This window comes from Vidua chalybeata, chromosome 9 (genome assembly GCF_026979565.1).
Source record: "Vidua chalybeata isolate OUT-0048 chromosome 9, bVidCha1 merged haplotype, whole genome shotgun sequence".
Taxonomy (NCBI): Eukaryota; Metazoa; Chordata; class Aves; order Passeriformes; family Viduidae; genus Vidua; species Vidua chalybeata.
Genome location: NC_071538.1, coordinates 2,565,961 through 2,588,875, shown reverse-complemented (window position 1 = coordinate 2,588,875; position 22,915 = coordinate 2,565,961). Strand labels below are relative to the sequence as shown.

General features: G+C 55.3%; 1 protein-coding gene across 1 annotated transcript; it reads right to left on the bottom strand.

Annotated features, from left to right (window-relative positions):
* Window positions 1–1,890: 1,890 nt before the first annotated feature.
* On the bottom strand, window positions 1,891–22,462 carry UCK2 (uridine-cytidine kinase 2). The gene is made up of 7 exons (XM_053950729.1): window positions 22,265–22,462; window positions 12,482–12,641; window positions 11,365–11,461; window positions 10,411–10,553; window positions 6,287–6,384; window positions 4,358–4,406; window positions 1,891–3,872 (listed from the first exon to the last, which is right to left on the bottom strand). Exons 1-7 carry the CDS (start codon window positions 22,361–22,363, stop codon window positions 3,733–3,735), a joined length of 786 nt encoding a protein of 261 aa, XP_053806704.1. The 5' UTR covers window positions 22,364–22,462; the 3' UTR covers window positions 1,891–3,732.
* Window positions 22,463–22,915: the final 453 nt, after the last annotated feature.

Genomic DNA, 22,915 nt, shown 5'->3' with positions numbered 1-22,915 from the left:
GGTTGTGTCCATGTCCAAACACTGGCTCTGTCTTTTCACCCTCCCTCCTGCTATTTATATACATTAATAGGATTCCCCATCAGCCTCCTCCAGTTTGAACAATCCCACATCTCTTAATCTTTCCCCACAGGAGAGATCTTCCAATCCCTTCATCATCTTCATGACCCTTCAATGGACTCTCACCAGTAGCTCCTGTTTACTACACTCCTGTACTGGAGAGCCCAGAACTGGACACAGCACTCAGGTGTGGCCTCATCTGAGCAGAGAGGAAGGATCCCCCTAACCCAACACTTCCCCTAAAGCAGCCCAGGATGCCATTAGCCCCCTGCTAATGGAGAACCAGGACCCTCACAGCCTTCCCTGTGCATTCCAGATGTCCCAGCATGTACTGGCATGTGGGATCATTCTTCACCAAGTGCAGGACTTTGCAATTCCCTTTGCTGATCATCAAAACCTTTCTGTCAGCCCGTTTCTCCATCATGCAAATCTTCAGTGAAGGTGTCAGACGGGCTGGACCTACTCACACAGGTTACTGGTCTTCCACCAGACCTCACACCACTGATCACCACAGTCTGGGACCAGTCTTTCAGCCAGTTTTCCATCACCTCTGGGTTTATCTAGCCCGTGCGTCACCACTACGAGGAGGTTACAGGAGATCCTATCAAATACCCGACTCAAGCCAAGGCAGACAGCATGCCCTGCTCTTCCCTCACCCACCCAGGCAGTCGTTCCTTCAGAGGGTTATCAGGTTAAGCCTGACTTCCCCTTTTTGCATCCATGCTGACATCAAGTGTTTTGCCACAAACTGATTTATCCCTTTGCCAAAAGCAGTCCCCCCTTGCCTGACACCCCGCTGGTGCTAATGCCACCCTGCCTGTGAGGTCTTTTGATGACTGTCATTTACTCAAGACACTGGGAAGGGCTGAACTTGTCCACCTCTGCTGTCCTGAGAGCAGAGGGGTTTCACAACAGCACCCCAAGCCACATGTGCACCAGGACTTGCTGAGTGAGCGTGACAGATCGATGTCTTGAGGCATTTTGGGGTGCATGCGTGTGGAGAAAGGGGCAGGTCAGGCTTTGCCCTGGTGAGGTAATGCCCTGCTCTGCACATCCCCCATCCCCAGAGTCTGTATCCCAGCCCTGCAGTGGCTGCCAAGCCCTGGCACAGCAGAGGCTATGCTCCACACCTGCCCCTGGAGCCCCAGCCAAGCTCCCCAGTGGGCAAATGACTGGAAAACCCACCTGGGGCAAGGGCCCAGGAAGGCTAAGGAGTAGCTAAAGCTGAACTTGAGGTGAGCACTGGTCTTGACCCTACCTCCTCTTGGAGTTTTCATCAGATGCAACACCTCTGGAACCCAGGAGGGAGCAGCTATACGTGTCCTTTTCTCTATCTTCTCTTGCTTTCTTCTTTAATTCCCTCCTCTTGGAAGTCATGAACAATTTAAAATGGAATGGGCTTAAAGTTTGCCAAGTTGAATGGGCCAATGTAATGCTCTGAGAGAAGTGTTTTATGTTTAGTGTGTGCTACTCTAAACCTTTAGCCAAAGTTCTCTGATTTTCCAAATTTGCCAGCAAGGTCTTTTTGGTTGTTTTGACCTCTCGAGAGTACCTTGTCAGTATTTCTCCTGTGCATCTAACACAGAGCACATCAACAACCACCAGCCCTTTTAAAAGCCTTGTCAGGTGAGGTTTTTGGGGCCTTACAGTGGGGGGGACCAGCCAAAAGCCAGAGCTGCTGCCTCCTTCTTCACCAAGGGACTGACTGATCTGTGCCAGCACCTTTGCTCCAGGTCTGGCTTAGACTTGCAGAACTAAGACAAGGTTGTCCAAATCTGCCAACTGGGACTGCAATCAGCACCATGCAGCACCAAATAGGAGACAACACCAGCATCCATTTATTCTGTCTTTATTCACTGGGGAGAGGAGGCCAGTATTTTATCTTGTCTTCTGCATGAGCCCTGAGCCTCAGCAGTTCTGCAGAGCTTTGGTCCCTCTTACCTACACAGAATCAGCCCTTGGTCATGGCAAAGCTGACGTGCCTGGAGGAGTGCTGGCACACAGGGAGAGGGATAAAAGGCTGCCTTGTCAGAGAGCAAGAAGGAATGAGTCTGCCCCAGCAGCAGTCACTGGGGGAAGGTGTTTCCTTCCTTGTTCTCTCAAAGACCAAAGCTTGTCCCAGCTCACATCAGGCTGGAGAGCAATGGAGCATGGTCCATTAAACTCTTAACCACAGAGCAAAACCAATGCTCTGGAAAGAGTGAAAGAACCATGAGGGAGCAAGGCTAAGGGTGTCTGCTCCAAGCTTTGTGGCTGTGAATGCCTGTGAAATTTTGGGTTTGTTAAGGCAAGTCAAGTCTTAGCAGCGCTGGCCAAAGGATCTTGCTGGCTACCATCCCACCAAGCTGCTGCCCCAGCCACACTGCCCCATCTTGCAGGGGGCCTCTCCAGGCATCCCTAAATCTGCAGTACAACCCCACCAGGCCCCTCTGGACATAGCTGTTGTAGCACCACCAAGTTAGGCAAGACTAACTCTCACCATGGGCAAGGGAGGGCACTGCCTGGGCAGCCCTTGGGACAACAGACAGCAGGGACAGTGTCCTCCCCCAGGACAGTGAAAAGGACACTGGACAGGCAAGAGCATGCTCTGCAAACAGGGAGCAGAGGACTGCTGGGCACCCAGTTTCAAACTACCCAGATGGGACCTGTGGATGTCCCAGATGGGGATGCAAGGCAGCCCAGGGACCACCGCACACTGCTGAGCCCTTCAGAAAGGCAGCTCAGCAGCTGCCTTTGATCAGCCATTGCCCCTTTCTTTTAGAAGAGGCTGGTTGTCCCTTAAGCATACCTCATAAACCCCAGAATCCCCCACACAAGAGCAAAACCCATCCAAGTGAGGAATGAGACACACCTCTGACCTGCAAGCCAACCTCCAGGCAGGTCAGCCCATGGTCAACTAACAGTGCCACCAGACACAGCCACCAAGCTCCAGAGGGGCTGAAGATATCCACGTGCTGTCCCCACAGCAGCCAGGCACGGAGACCGCTAAAAAGGCCGTCTTTATATGGCCACATACCCAGCACCACCTTCCAGGTCCTCACTGGAGGGTATGGCAGCAGCCCCACACCTGTGATGGGAAGGGGTGTCAGGCACAGAATGGGATGCTGTTGAAAGGCTGAGACTTGGAGCTGCAGAGAGACAGGGGGAGATACTCCACATCATTCTCCCAGCTGCCAGAAGCACTGACTTACCAGCCAAAACCAGGCTGCTTGAACCTGAACAGCAGTGGCAGGAAGAGACAAACCCAACCCAGGTGTAACACTCGGGCCCAGGATGGACACCACCACAGTTCTTCCTTCCTTACCGAGTCTGAGGTGAAGATCCTGATACCAACACACCTGCTAGGACCTCCTTTTTTCCCAGTCCCTCCCAGCAACACTGAGCCTGGCAAATGCCTTACGGCAAGTAATTTTACGTTATTCTGCATTTACGCAAAAATAGAGCAATTCTATATTTATAGAGATTTATAGCCGGTTCCGTGCTGGAGCAGTTATGGAGCAGGGCCGGGAGCTGAGGGTGGTCCGGGCTCCCGAGCAACCGGCTGCTTCTCATTCGGCAACTCCAACATACAAAATTAAAGGCATTCATCTCCGTCTGGTTTCTTAAATAGATAAGGGGGGAACGAGTGGACAGTATGTACAGAGGGGCCGTGCTGGCCTCACGCCTCTGCCCGGGTCAGTGGGGCCGGCTGCTGGACTCTGAGGGCTGCCGCTGGCGCGGGGGAGTGTAGCCGTTCAGGTACCCGTTGCTCTGGCGTTTGCTGAGTCCTCCGTTAAGAATGTCCTGGATGTGCTGCACTATCAGGTTTATGGCCACTGTGAGCAAAAGGGGGAGAGACTGCGTTAGGATGGCTGCAAATCAAGCAGAGACAAGGCAGGGCTATGTTCCTGCTGTCCCTCCCACTGCTGTCCCCTCCTATATCCCCCTAGGACTGATCCCTCTGCCTCTCAAGCCAGGATGCTCAGGCTGAATCCAGCCACGATGCTCAGGCTGACCCCAGCCAGGATGCTCAGGCTGATTCCAACCTGGCTGACCCAGCTGCACATTGCCTTTTGTGTGGGATGAACCAAGAGTTGGCCTGAAGGTACTACAGGAACACAAACTCCCAGTCAATAATGCTCCAAGCAGGAGCAAAGGAAACAGGCTCATCTTGGCACACCTGTGTTAGCAGCACTCTCTTGGGTGGCAGTGGTCTGAGTCCCCTCTGGGGCAGGTGCTGCTAGCTCCAACCTAAGTCCACTGCAACAGCAACAGCCCAAAGCTGGCTGCCAGGGCAGAGCAGCAGGGCCTGGGTGCTTACCTTCATTATCTGCTCCTCTGGGAATGATCACATCAGCGTATTTCTTGGTCTGGGAGGAGAGAGAGCACTTTGTTACAGGGAAAAAGTGGAGAGACGCTGAGCTGGGGCATTGTCCCTGCTCCCTGGGGCAGCTTCTTGCCCTCCCCAGACCCTCTGGGGGGGTATGTCATTGCTGATAATACATTTTGGATGCTCTTATTTGTGTTCTGCTCTGCGTTTCAAGGGCCATACTTTGTGCCCTGACTCCATTTTCATGAGCTCATCCAGAAGCCAGTAAGAGGCACCCTGAACAAAACCTGCAATTAAGAAGCCCCATAATCACAGGACTCCAGCAGCTGATGCTCTTGGGAACATCATTCCCCCTGAATCCAATCCAGACTTGCTCCAGGAGCACAAGCTGGCATGCCTGGGCACAGCCATGAGAACTGCCTGGGAAGGGGGGAGAATTCTCTACCACATCACTTGCAAATGTGTGATTCAGGACACCAGTCCTGACCTAGTTTGCCCTGCAGGTGCCAGTCCCGGTTTCCTCCCCATTTGTGGCATTTTACAGCTGACAGCCAAGCCCCACCAAGGTAGCTGGGGTGACTGGTGCCACCTGCCACCTCCAAGTGCTTCCAGACATCTCAAAAACCCCCAGGATATGCTGCACCATTTCAGTACTGGACCACTTGGCTCAGAGCTGCTTTAGGAGTCAAATAACAGCAACAGTGGGTGCTGAGCCTGCAGCTGCTCTGCAGTTGAGCCAACACCAGGTTGGAAGTGGGAGCAGACCACTGCAAAGCTGTGGGTAGAAACAAGGCAGTTCTGTACCCTCCTTGTTTCGCACTTCATTCTCCTACAGACTCTTCATCAGAAGAGCCTGATGCAGCATCTGCTGCTTTGAAAAACTGTGGATTTATCTTGCTGGGGACTTGCAAGAAGAGGAGCCTTGCAAGAGGAACCTGCCTCTCGGGAAAAGCCTTTCTGGGCTTTGGAATTGGTCCCCAGAGCCACAGCTGAGTGAGACTGAAAAAAAGAGAGTTCTGCAAGAGCCAGGAAAAGATCTTGTAGCACAGAATCAGCTCCTCTTAATGTAAGGGGCAGAGCTGACCAGATAGACAGGCATAGGGAGGCTCCTAAGGTGGGAGGCACAGTTTAATTCCTGCCTGTGGTGCTGACCAGCAGATCCCAGGTTTCAGGACTCTGCTAGCTCACTTCCTCCAGAATAAAAAAAAAAAAAATCCTCACATAACTGCTACATCTGCTTGAAAAGCCTTGAGAAGCAAGGCACAGGCTGCTCTCCATGAGAGCCAGGAAAGGTGTACAATAGCTGATCCTGCAAACATGCTATTTCCATAAAAGTCTGCAGGACTGCAGTAAATTCCACACACAGTCCCTGTCTGCCAGGGAGCCTTGCCTCTGTTATCAGCTCCCAAAGAGCTTCCTTTCTCCAGGCAGGCCTTGTCCCCCTGGCCACTCAGCAGCCAGGAAATGCAACCTGCAAGGCCACATCCCACTGCACAGACAGAAGGAAGAAGCTCCCCTGCTCTCCCAAGCACGAAGCCAGCAGCACTGCAGGGTGAGAAGGGCAGGCAAGACAACCCAAAAGAGGAGGCAGACACAGCAAACACTGCCTGGGGGCAGCGACCTCCCATTCCCCAGCTAAATACAGCCAAGGATCTTTCCTGCCAGGCTGAGCTGCCCAGTGGTTTGTCAGCCCTTGCACAGGGAGGGATTCCTCTGGCCATGCTGCCGTCCCAAAGGGGGAAGGGTGATCTCAGCAGGAAGGCAGTGGCTGTATAAATAGTCCCCATCACACCCTGCCCTGGCACCCCAGCCTTGGCCAGAGCCTGCAGAGAGGGAGGAAGGCCCAGGGAGCTGATGTGAGCTCTGGGCACAAAGTGCTCCTGTTCCAACACTCTCATGGGTGCCACTCCCCTGACTCACCGGCAGGCAGAACTCCTCGAAGGCAGGCTTGACAAAGGTGATGTACTGAGACAGGATCTGCTCCAGGTCCCTGCCTCGCTCACTGATGTCTCGTAGCACTGAGGGGAAGGTGTAAGGCACAGTCAGGAGCTGAGGCACAACTCTCTCCACCCCCTTTCCCTTCAGTAAGTAAAGCCTTTGGCCTTTGGATATTTTGCCTGACATATCTCTTCCTACAAGCTGCTGTCCATGGGTCTGAGCACATCCCAGCCCAGCTCCATGATTTTAACCTGCTTCCAAGTTTTCCTGGGAGCCAAGGGCTGGCTGACCTGGCCAAAGGCTTTTCTTGGCCTCCCCCTTTTCTCAGCTCTGCATGCACTTTCCAGCTGTAACCAGTGCCAGCCTAGTCCTGAGTGTTCCCAGGCTCAGGCTTTGCCTCCCTCCTGTCACTCCATCCTGTCTGATGGGGCATTCTCTATCATCCCAGTGCAGAGGTGCCCAAAGAATAGAAAATCAGTGGAGTTCAGCCACACACACACATTAAAACACAGTTTAACTCAAATCTGCAGAAGTGAGGACAGTAAAACTCACTCACCTGCACAGCTCTGCCAGGTTCTTTGTGCTGTCCCCAGCTGTGCAGGAGAACCAGAGGTGAGGGGGTCAGCTCAGGGGGAAGCCCAAAGGCAGGAGAGCAAACCAGCCTCCTGCTTGTTCTGCCACTCAGGCCTTCCACCCTGTTTGCATGAGCTGTTTGGGCCAGTGCCATCTCCAGTCTGAAAGCCACTTCAGCGTGGACAAGTGGCCCAGTTCAGCAGGAATTCATTCCTCAGGGAAGAGCCAAAGCAGCCCTGTGGCTGAGCAGACTTGGCTGTCCCCAGGGGGCTGCTGGCTTTTCCCCAGCATGTGAGTGCCTGGCAATGGCTTTGGAATGAGCCTTCCCTCGTGTCCCAGGCAGAGCCAAGGCACAGCACTGCCCTGCCAGCCTGCCTGACCTGCTGGGCAGCCACTGCCTGTGTGCTCTCGGGGCCAGGACACTGCTGCTCTGGCACTGGCCCCATGGCTCTGTTTGCCCTCGGCCAGCAGCTTCACAGTGTGGCCTTTCACAGCCCTGCATGGGGCAAGTGATGGGGGAAAAGGGCTGGCAGCAGGATGGGTGCCAGTTCCCTGCCTGCTCCAGGAACCAGGAGCAGCTTCTCCAGAGAGCAGGAGCGAGCCCCAGCTCGAATACAGAAAAAGAGGCAGGAAAAATACAACACTTTTGTTTCCCAGATCCCACATCTTATTTGTTGGGGTGCAGGAGGCCTGTAAGCTGTGCAGGGGCTGGTCCTGCCTCTTCCCAGGGCACATCACAGCAGGATAATCACCCCACACACAAACACAAGTACCTGGCCCCAAAGCAGCAGGTCCCAACAGCCCAGGTAAAACCACACACCCTTGTCCCAAGGGATTGCTGGCAGGGCAGGCAAATATCTCAAGGACCCCTCTGAAGCCAGCAGGTCCAAACTCAAACTGGACCCAAAACACGCATGTGACACTGGACCCAGTTTCTTTTTTAGGGAAACTGGCCAAGGACAGGGCAGTGAGGGAGCTTAGCCAGAATGAGGACCCTGAGCCCCACAGATCCCCGTTTGAGGTACCTGGCAGACCTTGCCCCTTGCACTCTGCTGGCAGAACTTCTGGGGACAGGTGCTGAGATGGGCAGTGGGAGTTGCACATACTGAACCCCAGCACTACTAATTAACTGAGCTGTCAGCTGCAGCAACTTCCAGCAACCTCATCTCCTGCTGCTGCCCAGCTGAAAACCCAATTGCTGCAACCCTTTAGGGCTTCTGGGACAGAAAGACGACTCAGGAGCACATCACAACACAAGATCCCAACTTTTGCTGTGAGTTGCCTCCAGCTGTGTTCCAGGAACATGATTATACCTTTGACACCTTTCACACAGGCTCTCCTTTCCCAGAAATGACAGGCAGACATACACTTAACAGATTTGATGCTGCAGTGGTCCTACCAACTGCTGATGGCAGGGAAATGGCCAGATTCCTACCAGGAGAACAATGAGCTGCAGTAACTAGGAGACAGCAGCACCTCCATCGGCAAAGCTGCCCTTTTGCAAGTGATTGATGGTGGGTGGGAGAAGTACAAGCCTTACAAGCAGTGTGAGCACAGCAGTGACCCCATAACTCCACACCACCTTCTCCTGTCCTGAAGGACCACTAGGACAGGTGGAGACCAAAGTCAGGGACTAAATTAACTCAGTGGGCACTTAGGAGATCTGTTACAGGGGTATTTCATAAAATAGGGGATTGATATATGTGTGATACACCAAAGGTGGGGAATGAGAATGGACTGGAGAGTGTGGGACCTGAGCATGATTTAAGTGGTTTGGAGTAAGGGGTGGAGAACGTGCTGGTTTTGGCTGGGATAGAGTTAATTTTCTTCACAGTGGCTGGTGTGGGGCTGTGTTTTGGATTTGTGCTGAAAACAGAGCAGATAACACAGGGATGTTTTTGTTATTGCTGAGCACTGCTCACACAGATCCAAGGCCTTTGCTGCTCCTCACCCCACCCCACCAGTGCAGGGAGGGGACACAGCTGGGACAGCTGACCCTGACTGACCCAAAAGAGGTCCCACACCATACACATGATGATATACAGCTGGGAGAAGAAGGAGGAAGGCAAGAGGAGACATTCAAAGTGATGGCATTTGTCTTCCCACATAACCATCACACATAATGGTGCCCTGCTTTCCTGGGGATGGCTGAACACCTGCCTGCCCACAGGAAAGTGGTGACAAATTCATCCTTTTGCTTGCCTTGTGGCTTTTGCTTTACTTGTTAAACTGTCTTTGTCTCAGCCCACAAGTTTTCTCACTCACACCCTTCTGATTCTCTCCCACCAGGGGAGGTTGAGCAGGGAGCTGTGTGGGGCTGAGTTGCTGGCTGGGGTCACTGTCACCACCAGTGTCCTACCCTGAGCTCCTGCACAGCATTTTAAGGGATTAAGGCTCACATTTTGGGACCCTGCATAGCTGTGACCTGCAACTGACTGTGCTGTCACCTCCCTGGATGAGTCAGGCAAGAACAGTGGGCAGGGTCAAGAGGGACTGGTAAAAAGGAGATGTTAATCAGTGCTGATGACATCCCAGCAGCTGAGGAGGCTCTGCATGTGTCTGACAGCAGGAGGGCAGGCAAGACCAGCTCCACTGCAGAGTGGAACAGTCCCATGCACGCAACAGTCCCAGACTGACGCACTGAGACGCGCTCCCCTCGTCACAGCACAGAGCTCTGGAAGGGACTGCTCCTCTTAAGTCATCTTCTGCATCCCCAGGCACCCTGTGGAGCCTGTCAGAGCCATGCAGGGGTAGGAATGGTCAGACAGAAGCGAATTCTGCCCCAAGAGTCCCCAAATGGCTTTTTAGTCACCCAGGAGGTGCTGCATGAGTGACCCCACCCCTCAAGGCTGCTTAGAAACAAAGTCTCAAGTCTTAGTTTCAAGTCACGCAGGCCCTGCAGCGTGGGTGTTCCTCCCCATGTCAGCTGGCAACCCGCAGCCAAGCCAGCAGGACACGGGGAGTCCTGGAGAGGGACACTGGTTTCTAGGGCTCTTTGCCCCCAAACCATCACCCCAATGCCAGGTCCCACACAGAGGCTCCACACTGGGTTGCACAAACGTACAACCAGACTCCCCATCTGCACCATTCACAGTGGACACCATGGCCCAAATGCCATCCTCAGAGCACACCCACAGCCCAGGTCCTGAGTGGGATCTGTCACGCTCTTCCTTCTGACTGAACTGTCCAGATGCTCTGCCTTGCCCACTGCACCCGTCCCTGCTGGCATCTGCTGGCTGGCAGCAGCTGCTGCTCAGCTGCTGGCACTGGGCTGGTGCCACGGGGCCATGCGAGGACATGGCACACTCAGCAGTCATCAAAGGAGGAATCCCAGCCAAGGCAGCAAAAATCCCGCTGAATCCCAAGAGACACAGAGCAAGCCACCAGCTGCCCTAGTGACACTCTGCACTGCGCAGGAAAAGCTCCCCAGCTCTTGGCAGCTTTGTGCCAGCTCCAGCTCTGCTCTGGTCACTGTCACCTGCCTGTGTGACCAGCTGCCCAGAGCAGTTAGGGGGATTTCTGTCCCTGCTCACCTCTGCGGGACAGCCGGGTGTCGGCGTCCGTGTCCACAAAGAGCTTCATGCGGAAGAGGTCCCGCACCTCCTGGCTGTAGAAGGCCAGAATGCCCTCGAAGAGCACCACGTCGGCAGGGTACACCGTCACCGTCTCCTCTTTCCTGGCAGGGGCAAGCACAGTCAAACCCTGCTGGGGGAGGCTGGGCAACACAGAGAGAGGTGGGGGGAAACAGCGGTGCTCCTAAGCACTGCTCCAACCCTGGGACACCACTGCTGCACCAGGGGGGCGACTGAGGAGAGGGCAGACCTACCCCACCGCCGTGGAGGGGATCCAAGGCATACGTACGCTTCCTGGAAGGATAAACAGCAAAGCAGGAAGCACGCTAGCCCTTCTCCCCCTACCTCAGCTGCTCACAAGGGTTATGCGCCAAGCCAGAAAGGCCAGGAAAGCACAGGAACCTGCACGGCCAGCTCTGCTTCCCTGGGAAGCAGGCAGCACTTCCCTGACTGCACAGTGCTTTTGTGGGAAACGCAGCAGAGCCACGCTGTCCACGACCAACACAGGCATGCAAAAACAAGCTGAACACAGGCAAGGGGAGTGTTACAGGAGCAAGAATTGTTGTCCTCCTCCTTTCCTGTCACTACCAGGCTGTTTGAGGCTGGAGTGCTTGTTAAAGCTGCAAACACTGAATTTATGGGGAGAGAAGGCGTGGATGGGGACGGAGGGAAGAGAAGGGAGGTCATAACCCCCCGGCACTGATGCCTGGATGTTGCTGGATGGCTACACAGCTTTCCAGACCCTCAGCCTGTGCCTCTGTCTGCCTGGGATGCTCTAACCCCGGGCTGGAGGAGTTAGGATGGAAACTTTGTGCTGGCAGGTTAGGCACCCAAGCAGAGGGCAGGAGTTTGGGGAGGACAGGGCTGCCGCAGGAAGTTAGCAGAGGCACAGCAAGGCAGGAGCAGCTGTTAGACCTGGAGTGGGAGACAAAGTCATAGACAGGGATCTGGACCGTCTTCCCTTCTGTGATCTCTTTGAGCGTTTTCACGATCAGCTCGTTGTCAAAGGCATCTGAGGAGAGAGGAAACGTTACCCGAGGCAGCTTTGCAACCTCTCCCACCCACCAGATGCTGAGCTTAGCCCAAGCTAGAGTCGTTGGCACCTCGTGCTGGGGACAGACAGTTGCACAGACTTGGGAGGAAAGCCCTGCACCTCCCCTGGGACGAGGCCCAGCTCTGCCAGAGGCATGGGGCTCTGTGGCTCTGCACCGGCTGGGATGTGGCCTGCAGAGATCAATACCGTCCTTGTACAGCAGTGCTGACAGCCCAGGCGCAGGCAGGCATCTCCTCTGGGGCTCCAGCCCTCGGAGAGAGACTGCAGCAGTGTTCCAGCACTGAGCTGCCACACAGACAGGGCTCTGTTTGCTCAGGGCTCGCTGCCTCTGGCCATTGTCCTCGTGGGGACGAAGGGACAGCAGCTCTGGAATTTCCCCGCCGAGCCCGGAGATGGTTCAAAGAGCCCCTGTTGTAGTAACAGGGCAGGGCCCCTCGGTGGAAGGGTTTGCAGAGCAGCTGCACAGCTGGTTCCCTCCTTGAAGGAGGGACATGGAGCTGCTGGCTCCAGGGACTCTGCCAGGCCAGATCTCTCTGGGCCTGACTCAGCTGCAACAAAAACCAATCTGTTCCTTTGCTGCCTGCTCCAGGTGAAGGGTATTGGAACAAGATGACCTTTAAGGTCCCCTCTAACCCAAACTATTCAATGATTCTACAATTCTATGAAAACCTTGTTCAAACTGGGGGATGTTTTTACAGGAGGAGGAGGGTCTTAAGGATTTTGAGGGTTTATTACCTGCTCTTTCTCATCCCAAACACCCCACCCCCCCTTTTCTTTCCCCAGAGAGATGGGGAGGATGATACACAAGTGGTCCCAGCCACCCTGCTCCACAAAAGCTTAACTAAGCCACCCACTCCTGTCCCACGAGAATTCAGAGCCCCAGTGTCCATGCAGGCTCCTTGCTGCTGCAGCTGGGAGTCCCACTCCAGCCCTGTTCCCACAGTGCATGGCAGAGCCCCTGTGCTGCTCTCCACTCACCTGGGTGGTCAAAATTGAACTGGCCTTTGAGTGCTTTGGATTTCTGCTCCGAGGTGAGGACCCGGTAGAAGCTGTCTTGGCTCACGATCACCACCTGCTTCTGGCGATAGTCCACCTCGTTCTGGCCCAGCAGCTGGACAATCTTGGAGCACACTGAGGACTGGGAAAGGAATAGCAAAGGAAGTACATCAGCAGCAAGTTACATCTTAGCAGTACAGGGAGGATGACAGGTAACATCCCTGCCTGCTTGCTGCACCTCCAGCCAAGAGTCTGTGGTTTTCCCAAAGCCACTGAGGGAAAAGTGCTCCAGAGGCATCACCATGGTACTCTTTAGTGTGACAGCGGCACCAAGTTTGCTGTCTGCCACCCTCTCCTCCGCCCCTATAGCCTGCCCACAGCTCCTATTCTGGGCACAAGTGGCAGCAAAAAAACAGTTGGCTCCTGCCTGGGTTCAGCCACATGCCATGGGGCCCCAGGCACTCCAGCCTGCCAGGCAGCTCCCCGTGGGGCACTTTCTCCTTGAGAAAGCAGTCTTGACTCCCGCAGCTCTGCTCCAGCACAGAAACCCCACCACAGCATGAGAGAGTCCTCAGAGATGGGGCAAACAAAGCCCAGGATGGGAAGGCACGAGGAAGAGAGCCCGTGGGACTTTATCAGGGATCTGTGCCACAGCTGCCAGGGCTGGGAGGAGCCAGCACATCCTGGTGCCTGTTGGCACGGGAGGCTCGGGGCACTGCGCAGTCAGCAGCTGAGGAGCCACGTGGCCCTGGCTGCTGGCACAGGGAGCGGGCACCTCGCTCTCCACATGGAGCAGTCTGGGACAGGGCAGCTGGCACCAGCTCTGCTGGCACCAGGGCAGTAGCCACCACTGCGACATGACCCAGAGCACAGCTTGGGGGACAAATCCCAAAGCCTGCTGCAGTCCCTTCTCCTTAGTCATGGGAGCCCTTGGCCCCTGTGCAAGGCACTGGTGGTGACAGCATCGCTGCCTGGCAGCCAGCACCGCCCCAGCCACTGAGAGCCAAGGCCAGGCTGGCTGGGGAGCGCTCTGCTCCTGGCCCCATGGCATCCACTGCCCGGGCAAAGCGGCTGCTCCTGGTGCCAGAGGGAGCTGCTCCCACTCAAGGAATCACACTGGCTGCAGGTGGCCAGCCGAGCTGCTCCTGGCCCTGGTCACCACAACACCACAAGTGCTCTGCTGAGCCCTGTGCCTCGCAAAGAGCAGCGTGCTTGCCCCAACCTGCCTACCCCAGCCTGCCAGTGGCTCTTTCCACACTCCCACCTCCCGGATGGCTCAACCATTTGCTCCATACCTGGCTGGCAACCTCCAGCTGCAGAGCTGAAGACAGCACTGGTGAGAGGGAGCAGGGAGGGAACACATGCCTGGCAGAGGAGGTCACCCCGACAGGCAGAGGGCAAGGCTGTTTGCCTGAGAAGCTGGAAGATTTGACAGCATTCCCCTCTCCAGAGACCGTGTCTCTTCCCTCCAGGCCAGGCTGACCTGCCTTGGCTGTGACCACTGGGCTGTGAGTCATCCCCAGCCTGGCTGGAGAGGCTCACTCACAGCTCTGCTGCGGAGGGAACCGGCTCCAGCTGACCCACAGAAGTCCGGGCAGCCCTGGGCACCAGTTTGGGGTTTGAGTCAGGGACGGGGTCTCCTGAGTATCCCACCTTCTTCTCCTGCTTCTCCCAGCAGGCAGGTCATGCTTCCCAAAGCCACGCTGGCAGCCCTGCCCTGCAGCAAGCTGCTCCCACCCAGAACAAAGCCCTGCAAGTCCATGACAGTCACTTGCCCTTGCACACACGCAGACACAGCCGGAGCCTGCTCTCCTTTTCCTCTGTTTTCCCACTCCCCAAATCCTTCTCTGGCCTGCCTCAGCCCTACTGCTTATCCAGCTGTATCCCATAGGTTTTGCAAAACTGGGGTGTGTTCAGTGTCTCTCTTCCACCTTTCCTGGCTGCTCACTCCCCCAGACACCACTGCCTGCCCATGCAGCAACAGGACACAGCACATCAGGGCTCAGCCTTGGCTAGAGGTGCCCAGGACACCAAACTTCCCAAGCCCTCTGCCATCAGGAATAAACTACCTTTCAGCACAGCCACCCAGACAGATCCCCAGAGCCACAGGTTGCATGTGGATCTGCACCAGAAACTGCTTCTGCCAGCCCAGGGGAAGGAGCAGGACTCCTTTCCTTGGAATCAGTGAAAGCAGCACATGGATTTGCATTCACTCTCTCCCCTTGGACGTCAGCATGTGTATTGGCAATTAAATCATTTGAGAGCATCAGACAAATGGAGCCAGTCTTCCTTCTGCCTTATGCACACTGATCTCTGGTCTAAGGATTCTGGAAGGTGCAGAAGTGACCCCACCAGCTCTAAAAATCACCCTCTAGCTCCTGATAGTGAGAAAAGCCCAAGGAGAAAGTACCCCAAAGCAGCTGGAGACAGGAACACATCCTCCCTCCAGCTTTCCAGACGAGGAACAGATTGTATCCCAGCTGTGTTTGCCATCCAGGGCTTGGGGGCAGATGGTGCCTCCTGGAAAAAGCAACCTGGCAGACACAGTGGACCCTTCCCTTTTCCCTGGTGGGCTCTGGAGAGCTGGCAGAAGTGGTGGAGAAAGACAGGCATAGGGACATCCTGCTCTCAGGACCGAGCTTAGTTCCAGCATGCCAGACTGCCTGGGTGAGCAGGGATGTCACCTCCTGGCTCTGGCACTTGTCACCTTGGTCCTGCAGGTGTGGGCCAGGCACTGCCCACATATTACACCTGCATTAAGAGCAGCAGGACATAGGGACAGCAGGGGACAAGGCATATCCAGCTTGCCTTAGTCCACTCCAGGGCTGTGTTCAGCTTTCCTTAGTAGGGCCGTGAACCTCAGCGAGGTCCAAGAGAGGGTTTTTCCTTTTTTCACTATCTTTTGTGGTAGGAACAACAATGTCTCATGAGGGGCAGTCCCTGATGCCAACTCCTACAGCTGGACATGCAGTTTTTCCCCTTGGTTGATAAACACCCACTGTTAAGGAAGAAGAAAAACCAGAAACACACAGCTTGGAAACTCCCCTACACAACGGGAACAGAAACTCCCAGCCTCGGGAAATGTCCCCCCAAATAAATGACATATTCCCTGCTTAAACCCTTTTCTCCCAAAGCAGCACAGCACACACGTGTGACTGCAAAAAGATCCATCAATAACTGGAAATGAGCACAGCCAGGTTTTGGGGACACCCACAGATGCCCATTAAGAGCAAGAACAGAGCATGATTCCAAAGTCCTGCGCCAGTGTGCACCAGTCTAGATACAGGGGACTCATGCTGACAACAGGCACTTAGCACCCACTTGAAGGGGCAGCCTGGGCTCATATTCCTTCTTTTGCTGATTCCTAGCTACTTCTCCCAGGGAAGACGACAATTGTTTCTTCTCCAAGAAGCCCAGGAGTGCAGAGGATTGAGAAAGGTGACTTGAGAAAGGTGACTTAATCCCAGTACACAAGCTGGAGGATTTGGAGCCCATCACCAGGTATGCCTTACGTGACATGACTCACCTGCAGGAATACAAGAGCTATGCCAGAGCTTCTTGTCTCTGCTCAGCCCCTTTCCATACCCACCTCATCCATGCACACCTTGCCACGAGCCAAAGCCAACGCTGCCAGTGATTCAGCCACAGCCAACTCCCAGCAACAGGATGCTTTCTCAAGCAAAAGGAGAGAGCTTCCCCTCCTCCAGAACTTGGTTAAAACTAAATATAGCCAGGCCCCAGCAGCCTCTGAGCCTCTGTGGTTGCCAAGCAGACCTTTCCCATGGTAGCCACATGGAACTGAAGCAGGACTTTCCAAGCAGGCAGGCAGGGAGGGAGGGACCCCAGCTCCTGCCATGGGTCATGACTTCCCGCACACTGCAGCAAGGGGAACTCAGCTCCAGGTTGGAGCAAACCCCCGGAGCTGCACTCCCCCAGGCTTTGTGCTCAAGCTGCTCCTTGGGAAAGCTGTGCAAACCAGCCCACAGCTCACAGCTCGTGGAGAGGAAGGTATCAGCACAGCACCACACCAGCAAGAGCTCCGAGAGGTTATTCCTGAGCAGAAGCAGCTGCAGCTCCCCTTGCAGGACTCCTCCCCTGAACCAAGCACACAAACAGCCAGTGTTCAAGGAAGAAGTACAGCTTTATTCTGCTGGGAAGGGAAGATGCAGAGGGCACCTGGAGAAGAAATCCAACATATCCTCCCAAAAGGAGAGAGGTGGTACGCAGTGGAAGAAACTCAACAGATGGGCGTTTGGAGGCCCTGCCTCTAACATTTATTTGGAATATATTAATTACATATTTAATTCACATTCACTCATGGCCTATAGCCAGCTGCTCAGATATTCTTGAGGAGCTGACTAATTCCCTGACATTATTATGCAGATTATCCCACAATCCCTCCTGGGTAGCTCTGATCAGTGAATTAGTACAACTTCTGACAGGTATTAAGGAGAAAGCTGATGGACAGTGCCACTGTCACTCACCAGGAACCACGAGAAGGGGCCAGGACACAGTTGATGCCTCCAGCCCCAGGACCTCCTAAGCCTTGTGCAGGTGGATATGCTAAAAGCCACATGCTGAGAGCAGTCTATCCATCCCCAAGGAACCTGGCACTGCAGAGGGATGTTCAAGGTCCCATTCCAGCTGCAGGGAGAACCTTCCATTTTCCCAGAGACTCTAGATGAGACACCCAGCAAAAGTGACTTAGCCAGATCAAGTGATTCCAGCCTTAAAGAAACACTGAAGCTGCCAGATCCCTCAGGAGGAAGAAAAGGGTTGTGCCAAAAGTGTGGAAAGAGAGGCACAGCCTCCTGCCACCACTGCAGGCTGCTCGTCCTGAGCCAAGCTGCTGCTCATGAGGACAGTCCTCCCCAACAGAGCAATGCCCTTGGCCCACAGCACAACCAGGAGCAAGGACAGACTGCAGCAGTCCCATCCCACCAGGAGAGGAGCCCAGAGGTTATCTCCAGGGACATCAGTGCCATAACGCCCTTCCTGCAGGATCTGATTGTGAGCTGGCTTGGCAGGATCTAGCCATGGCCCTGCAGCTGCAGCAGCCTGGCTGGGGTGTCCTCATCACACCTCTGTGGATAACGCAGTCTCCAGTTCTGTGCTCTGCCAGGATTTTCCCTCAGATCAAACATAAGGAACCACTGTAATTATTTGTTTAATTTCTCTGCTGTCCTCTGTAGCATGCTGCCCTTATCTCCTGCAGCACACGAGTTACAGATGTTGGTCTCTTCCTGAAGGTTATGGTAATTATAAAGTACCAGGAAGTGCTTGGACTGGGATGACACACAGAACAGACAGCAAACTGGGAAGGGTCCCAGAGCATCTATCAAATGCCTGTGACTGCAGACAGCCAGTTCATGACCCACATCATCCTTTCCAGTCCTAATGGGAGCACATACATGTGGCAACACCAGGACTGGAAACTTAGTATTCTTGAACCAAAAGCCTGGGCCTCCACCCAGAGCATTCCCCCGCAGGTTCACCATCCTGCCTTTCCCTTTGTGAGCCACAGGCCAACCAGAGCAGGAGTGGGATAGCCAGGTTTCTGTTCACTCACCCTGGGACACTGTGCATGTGACCAGCAATCCCGGGCTGGAGCATAAACAGGCACACACAGAGGCTCTAAACACAGATTACATGCAGGGAGGAAAACAAACCCTCTCACACAATCCCTCCCAATCCTCTAGTTTTAGGCACAGGATATTTTTCTTGAGCCCCTGCTGCAAACCCCATAGCCCAGAGTTGGCTGAGCCCACAGGACTATGGTGAGCAGGCTCCATAATGAGCACATATTCCATCAGTAACAGGAAAGGGCTGACCCATCAAAATGTCCTGTGGATCAGTCTGATCAGGGCTGGCACAGAACAACGTTCTACTAGAAAGTTTGATGAGTCTCTAGCACACGTTGACACTAGTGTTTAACTAGTCAGACCTTGTGATGCAGAGCTCCTGCCAGCCACAAACGAACGTCACCAGGAAATGGTGCTGAACCGGCACAGGGCTGCTGCAATTCCTGTCAGTCCCCCTCCCATGGAGGAGTCATTCCCACATCTCCCCTGGGCTTCTTTGCCAGCCATCCGGGTGGTGACACTGTGGCAGTGACCCCTGGGCTGCTGTGGGGGACCTCAGCCCTTGCTGGGGTAGAGGACTGAGCTCTGTCACGAAAGAGGCTCTGTGAGAGATGGAACTGCCTCATGCAGCTCTGAGCACTCCTTCCCTGGGGGCCAACACTGCTGTCCCACCCTGGCTGGGCAATTCCAGCCTCCTGGCTGGCTCACTCTTCCAGCCTCAGCCAGCCTTGCCAGTGTTCAAAGTGGAGTCAGTAAGGGCACACCTGGCTGAACACAGGCTGTAATCTTGGTGCTCTGCAGGCTGGAAACTCTGAGGCTGCATGTTCAAACAGACATTGGGAACTTGATGTGCTAACTCAAGACCCAAATGATGTAACTACAGGGCTGCAGTGGCACCCATGCTCAGCCCTCACTACAATTTGAGTGATGAGCAGCCAACCAAAGCAATCTGTCTTTTCCCACAAGCTCCTGTTGGAAGGCAGCAATCAGCACCTCACTTCACATGGGGACGATTAATGCTTCAGCCTGAGCTCCAAGAGCTCTCCCCCACCCCTGCAGCCACCCCAGCACCAGATGCTGCTGCTGGGAGCAAGCTGCTCCAGGCACTGCTGGCAGAGCTGCGAGGTCCCAGCAGCTAAGCTGAAGTGAGGACACAAAGAGCTTAAGGAGGTATCCCAACAGATCCCAGCTCATCTCAGCAGTCAGTTTGCTGAACTTTCCTCCAGCCCGCAGCCTGGCTGCCTGCCTTGTGCGCTGCAGAGTCCTTGGTAGTCAGGAATGCCTCGCAGGAGCAAGGGAAGGAGCTGTTAGCACAAAGGCCATGGGTGTAAGAGGGAAATGAGAACTCTAGCAGAACACTTGAGAACAGATAGGGTGAAAGAAAATGTGACAACAAGCCTTGGGAACTGTTCTGAGGGAATGAGGCAGTTGCAGTCCTCTTCATGTTGGACACAGGATGGGGGTCTTAATGCCAAGTCATCTTCACCCCAGGAAAGCACAGCATGCTTTGTCTAGACTGCACAGCACTTGGATTTCAGGGGACAGCTCTGTTTTTGTGAAGAGCCTGTCCCAGCTGAGCTGACTCAAAACAGCCACTGTGCAGCTTGCACTGCCCTCACAGGGGCTGCAGCATCCCAGACTGCTCAGGACCTCTGTGGCTCCCCAGTTCTGCTCCCAACACAGTCCAGCTTTCTTTCCAGAGCCAAAAACGAGGAAAGCACTCAGGGTTCTACCCCTATTCAAGTGGCCAAAGTTGCCCAAGCCTCTTTTGCTCACTAGGGAAAGAGCACTCAGCCTTTGAACTTGAGTTCTCACAGCTTTAAGGAATGCCAGCCAAACAATCCCAGCTCTTTGGGAAGGCCGGCCGCCTCCAACACCAGCCTCCCCAGGGCACCACAGCACACAAGTCACAGCCAGCTACAAAACACGATCCCATCCTTCCACAGCCTGACCCTGCTGCTGCACGAAGAGGGATGTGGAGCCTATTGTCCCCATGTCAAAACCCAAAAGCTGCAGTGGGAGGAGCTGCGGGGGGGCTTGGAAGGCAAATTCCCTCTGTTATCTTTGGGCTGGTGTGCTGCCAAAGGGGTGTGTTGTGACAACAACCCCCAGTTGGTGTCGAGGCAAGTCAGATGGGTTTGTCACTTTCCCACTGGGAAAGGTGGCTGCTTCACTCCCCTGCTAGCACTCACTTTTCACCCAGAGCCAGCACATCAGCACCGTAACCCCTGGGCTGGATTTTGGCTACAGGCAAGCCCTTAGCTAAGCAAACCACATCAGCCCCACCACTGCTGTCCCGGAGCGTGCTGCAGCACCCGGCACAGGCCACTGTCACCAGTCAGGTGAGGGGCAGCTCCCACATCCCTGCCTTGCAGCTGCAAAAAATGTGAATCTGAGGGGCTGTGGGCACAAGTCCTGAGTCCTTTTTTCCTGTTGCTCAGGGTTTTTGGCCACCATATTTCTTGCAGCCTTTTCCCACCAACTTTGTAGTCATCTGCTGGACTCCCTTCAACAGGCAACACTGCACAGAGGTTTTCAGCAGTCACTGGAGTGGGGGGGGGGAATCAAAGCTGAGAGACAGGAAAAGCCAGTTAGTACATCTCCCTTGCTAGAAAGGACCATTTCCCTACTTTTTTTCCTAAGGCAGCCTGCTGCTCTTGAGTATTTTCACTTTGAAGTTGAGCACCACTGCGGTGCATTGTACTGTAATCACTGCTTTTACCTTGTGGGCCTGAGACACAGTGTTCAGAGACATAACAGTTCAGCAGCGCCAGACACGATGTTATTGGGACAACTACAAGAGAGGCAGACCCACGCATCAGAGAACAGACAAACCCAGCGTGTTTGAGTCACCAGGAGCTGTACTGCAAGAACAATCCAGCTTTGGTTCCCACCGGAGGAGATTGCATCCTCTCTCACCACCCCTCCCCTGTTACAGCTGGATTTTTCCCCCTTGCAGCAGCAACAGCAGTACAAAAATCAATAGGCTACTCAGAGACACATGCTTAAAACACTGGACTGAGGTACAGCCGATGGGTTATGCCTTCAAGAGAAGGAGGGATCCCTCTCCAAACAGGGATCAACCCGGAGATATCAGGCTCATCCTTCTCCTGTGCCAGCCCACATTCAGTTTTCTCCACAAGAAATATTTTACAGGAATAGCTACTTCCAAATCTATTCATCCTTTCCAAAATACAGGTAGAATGTGCTGCCCTGCATACGAGTACTGATGAGCTGTGGAGCTGTTTTTACTGCTCTTAAATAAGGGGAAAAAAAAAAAAGAAGCTATTTTCTTTTCCTATTAAGAAAGAAAGTGACCTAGCGAGGTTAAACAAATTGAGACAGATACGCTGCATGAAAGAACGAAAATAAAACGCTGACAAGCTGTAAGGCTGCCCTGCGCTGCAGTTTGGGTGTAGCAGCCTGCCGGGAACACCCGCATTGCCCCGGCGGGCGATGCCCCGTCCCCGCAGCCCTCGCCCCGCTCCGCTCCCACCTGCCGCTGCCAAGGGCCAGCCCCTCCCGGCACAGCAGCCAGGAGGTCGTTCTGCCGCTGTGAGTCAGCATTTGCTGCAGAATCCCCGCTCCTGCTACCCTAAAGTTGGGCAGAGAAGGGCACCCCCATGCACGACCGACACCACAGCGGGCGGCGGGGGTGGAAATTAAAAAAATTGCATCGCCCCCGAGGTGCCTTGCGGGGCGGGCAGCCCCTGGGGTTGGTGCAGGTGAAGGGGAACGGGGGAAGCGCTGACTACAGCCACAGGAAAGATTCTGGAGGGGAAGGAGATGCCGCCTCTGCCCGGCCGAACTGGGGCCACCCTTGCTCCGCGCAGCCCCCAGCTCTACCCAGCGACACAGAGGGACACAAGGTCCCGGCCGGAAAGAAAGAGCGAATAAATCCCGCACCCCCCTCCACGTGTCCGCGGGGCTCCGTCCGCCGCCCGGGCAGAGGCCTCGGCGGCCGCGCTCCCTCCGCCGGACCATCCTTCCCCGGGCAGCCAGCGAGCCCGCCCGGCTCCATCCGCAGCCGCGGCCCCGGATCCGCGCGCAGCGCCGGCGCCCGCGGCCCGGCCGCGGAGCAGCGCACGTGGCGGGGCGGCCGCTCGGACCCGCCGCGCTGCCATGTGGCCGTCGCGCCCGGCGTGGGGGCCGCCCCAGGGAGCTCCCCCGCCGACCCCCGCACCTTGCCGCTGGCCGTGCCGCCGCTGACCCCGATGAGGAAGGGCTCCCCGCCGCTGGGCTGCCCCTGCTCCTCCAGCCGCTGCTCGCTGTCCCCCGCCATCCTCCCCGGCTCACCGCCGCGCCTCCTCCGCCTTCGCTCAGCCGTGCGGGGCTGGATTTATCTGATGAGTCAAGGGCCTTCCTCCCCGCCTGGTTCACATCCCCGGCGCTGCGGCTCCTTGCCAGGTGCTGCCGCAGCTGCACATGCTCCGGCCCAGCCCGCCGGCGGGCGGCACTGCGGCCACATGGGCCCGCACCGCGCCGCCGCCCTCCCGCCCGCGGACAAAGGCGCTGCGGCCGCGCCGGACCCCGCGCTGTCCCCGCACCCCGCGCTGTTCCCGCACCGGCTCCCTTCGTCTCTCCGGCCACTCCGCTTCATCCCAGACATCGCTGGGACCACACCACGGTGGCCCCGGCAAAACCTCTATTATTTGTCTCCCACGCTGGCCAAGAAGGCCAAGGGCATCCTGGCTTGGATCAGCAGTACTGTGGCCAGCAGAACCAGGGCACTGACCGTTCCCTGGATTCAGTTTTGTCCCCCCCCGCCAAGAAAGGTATTGACTGGGAGGAGGGAACAGAGCTGGAGCACAAGGCTGGGGGGACTCAGCCTGTA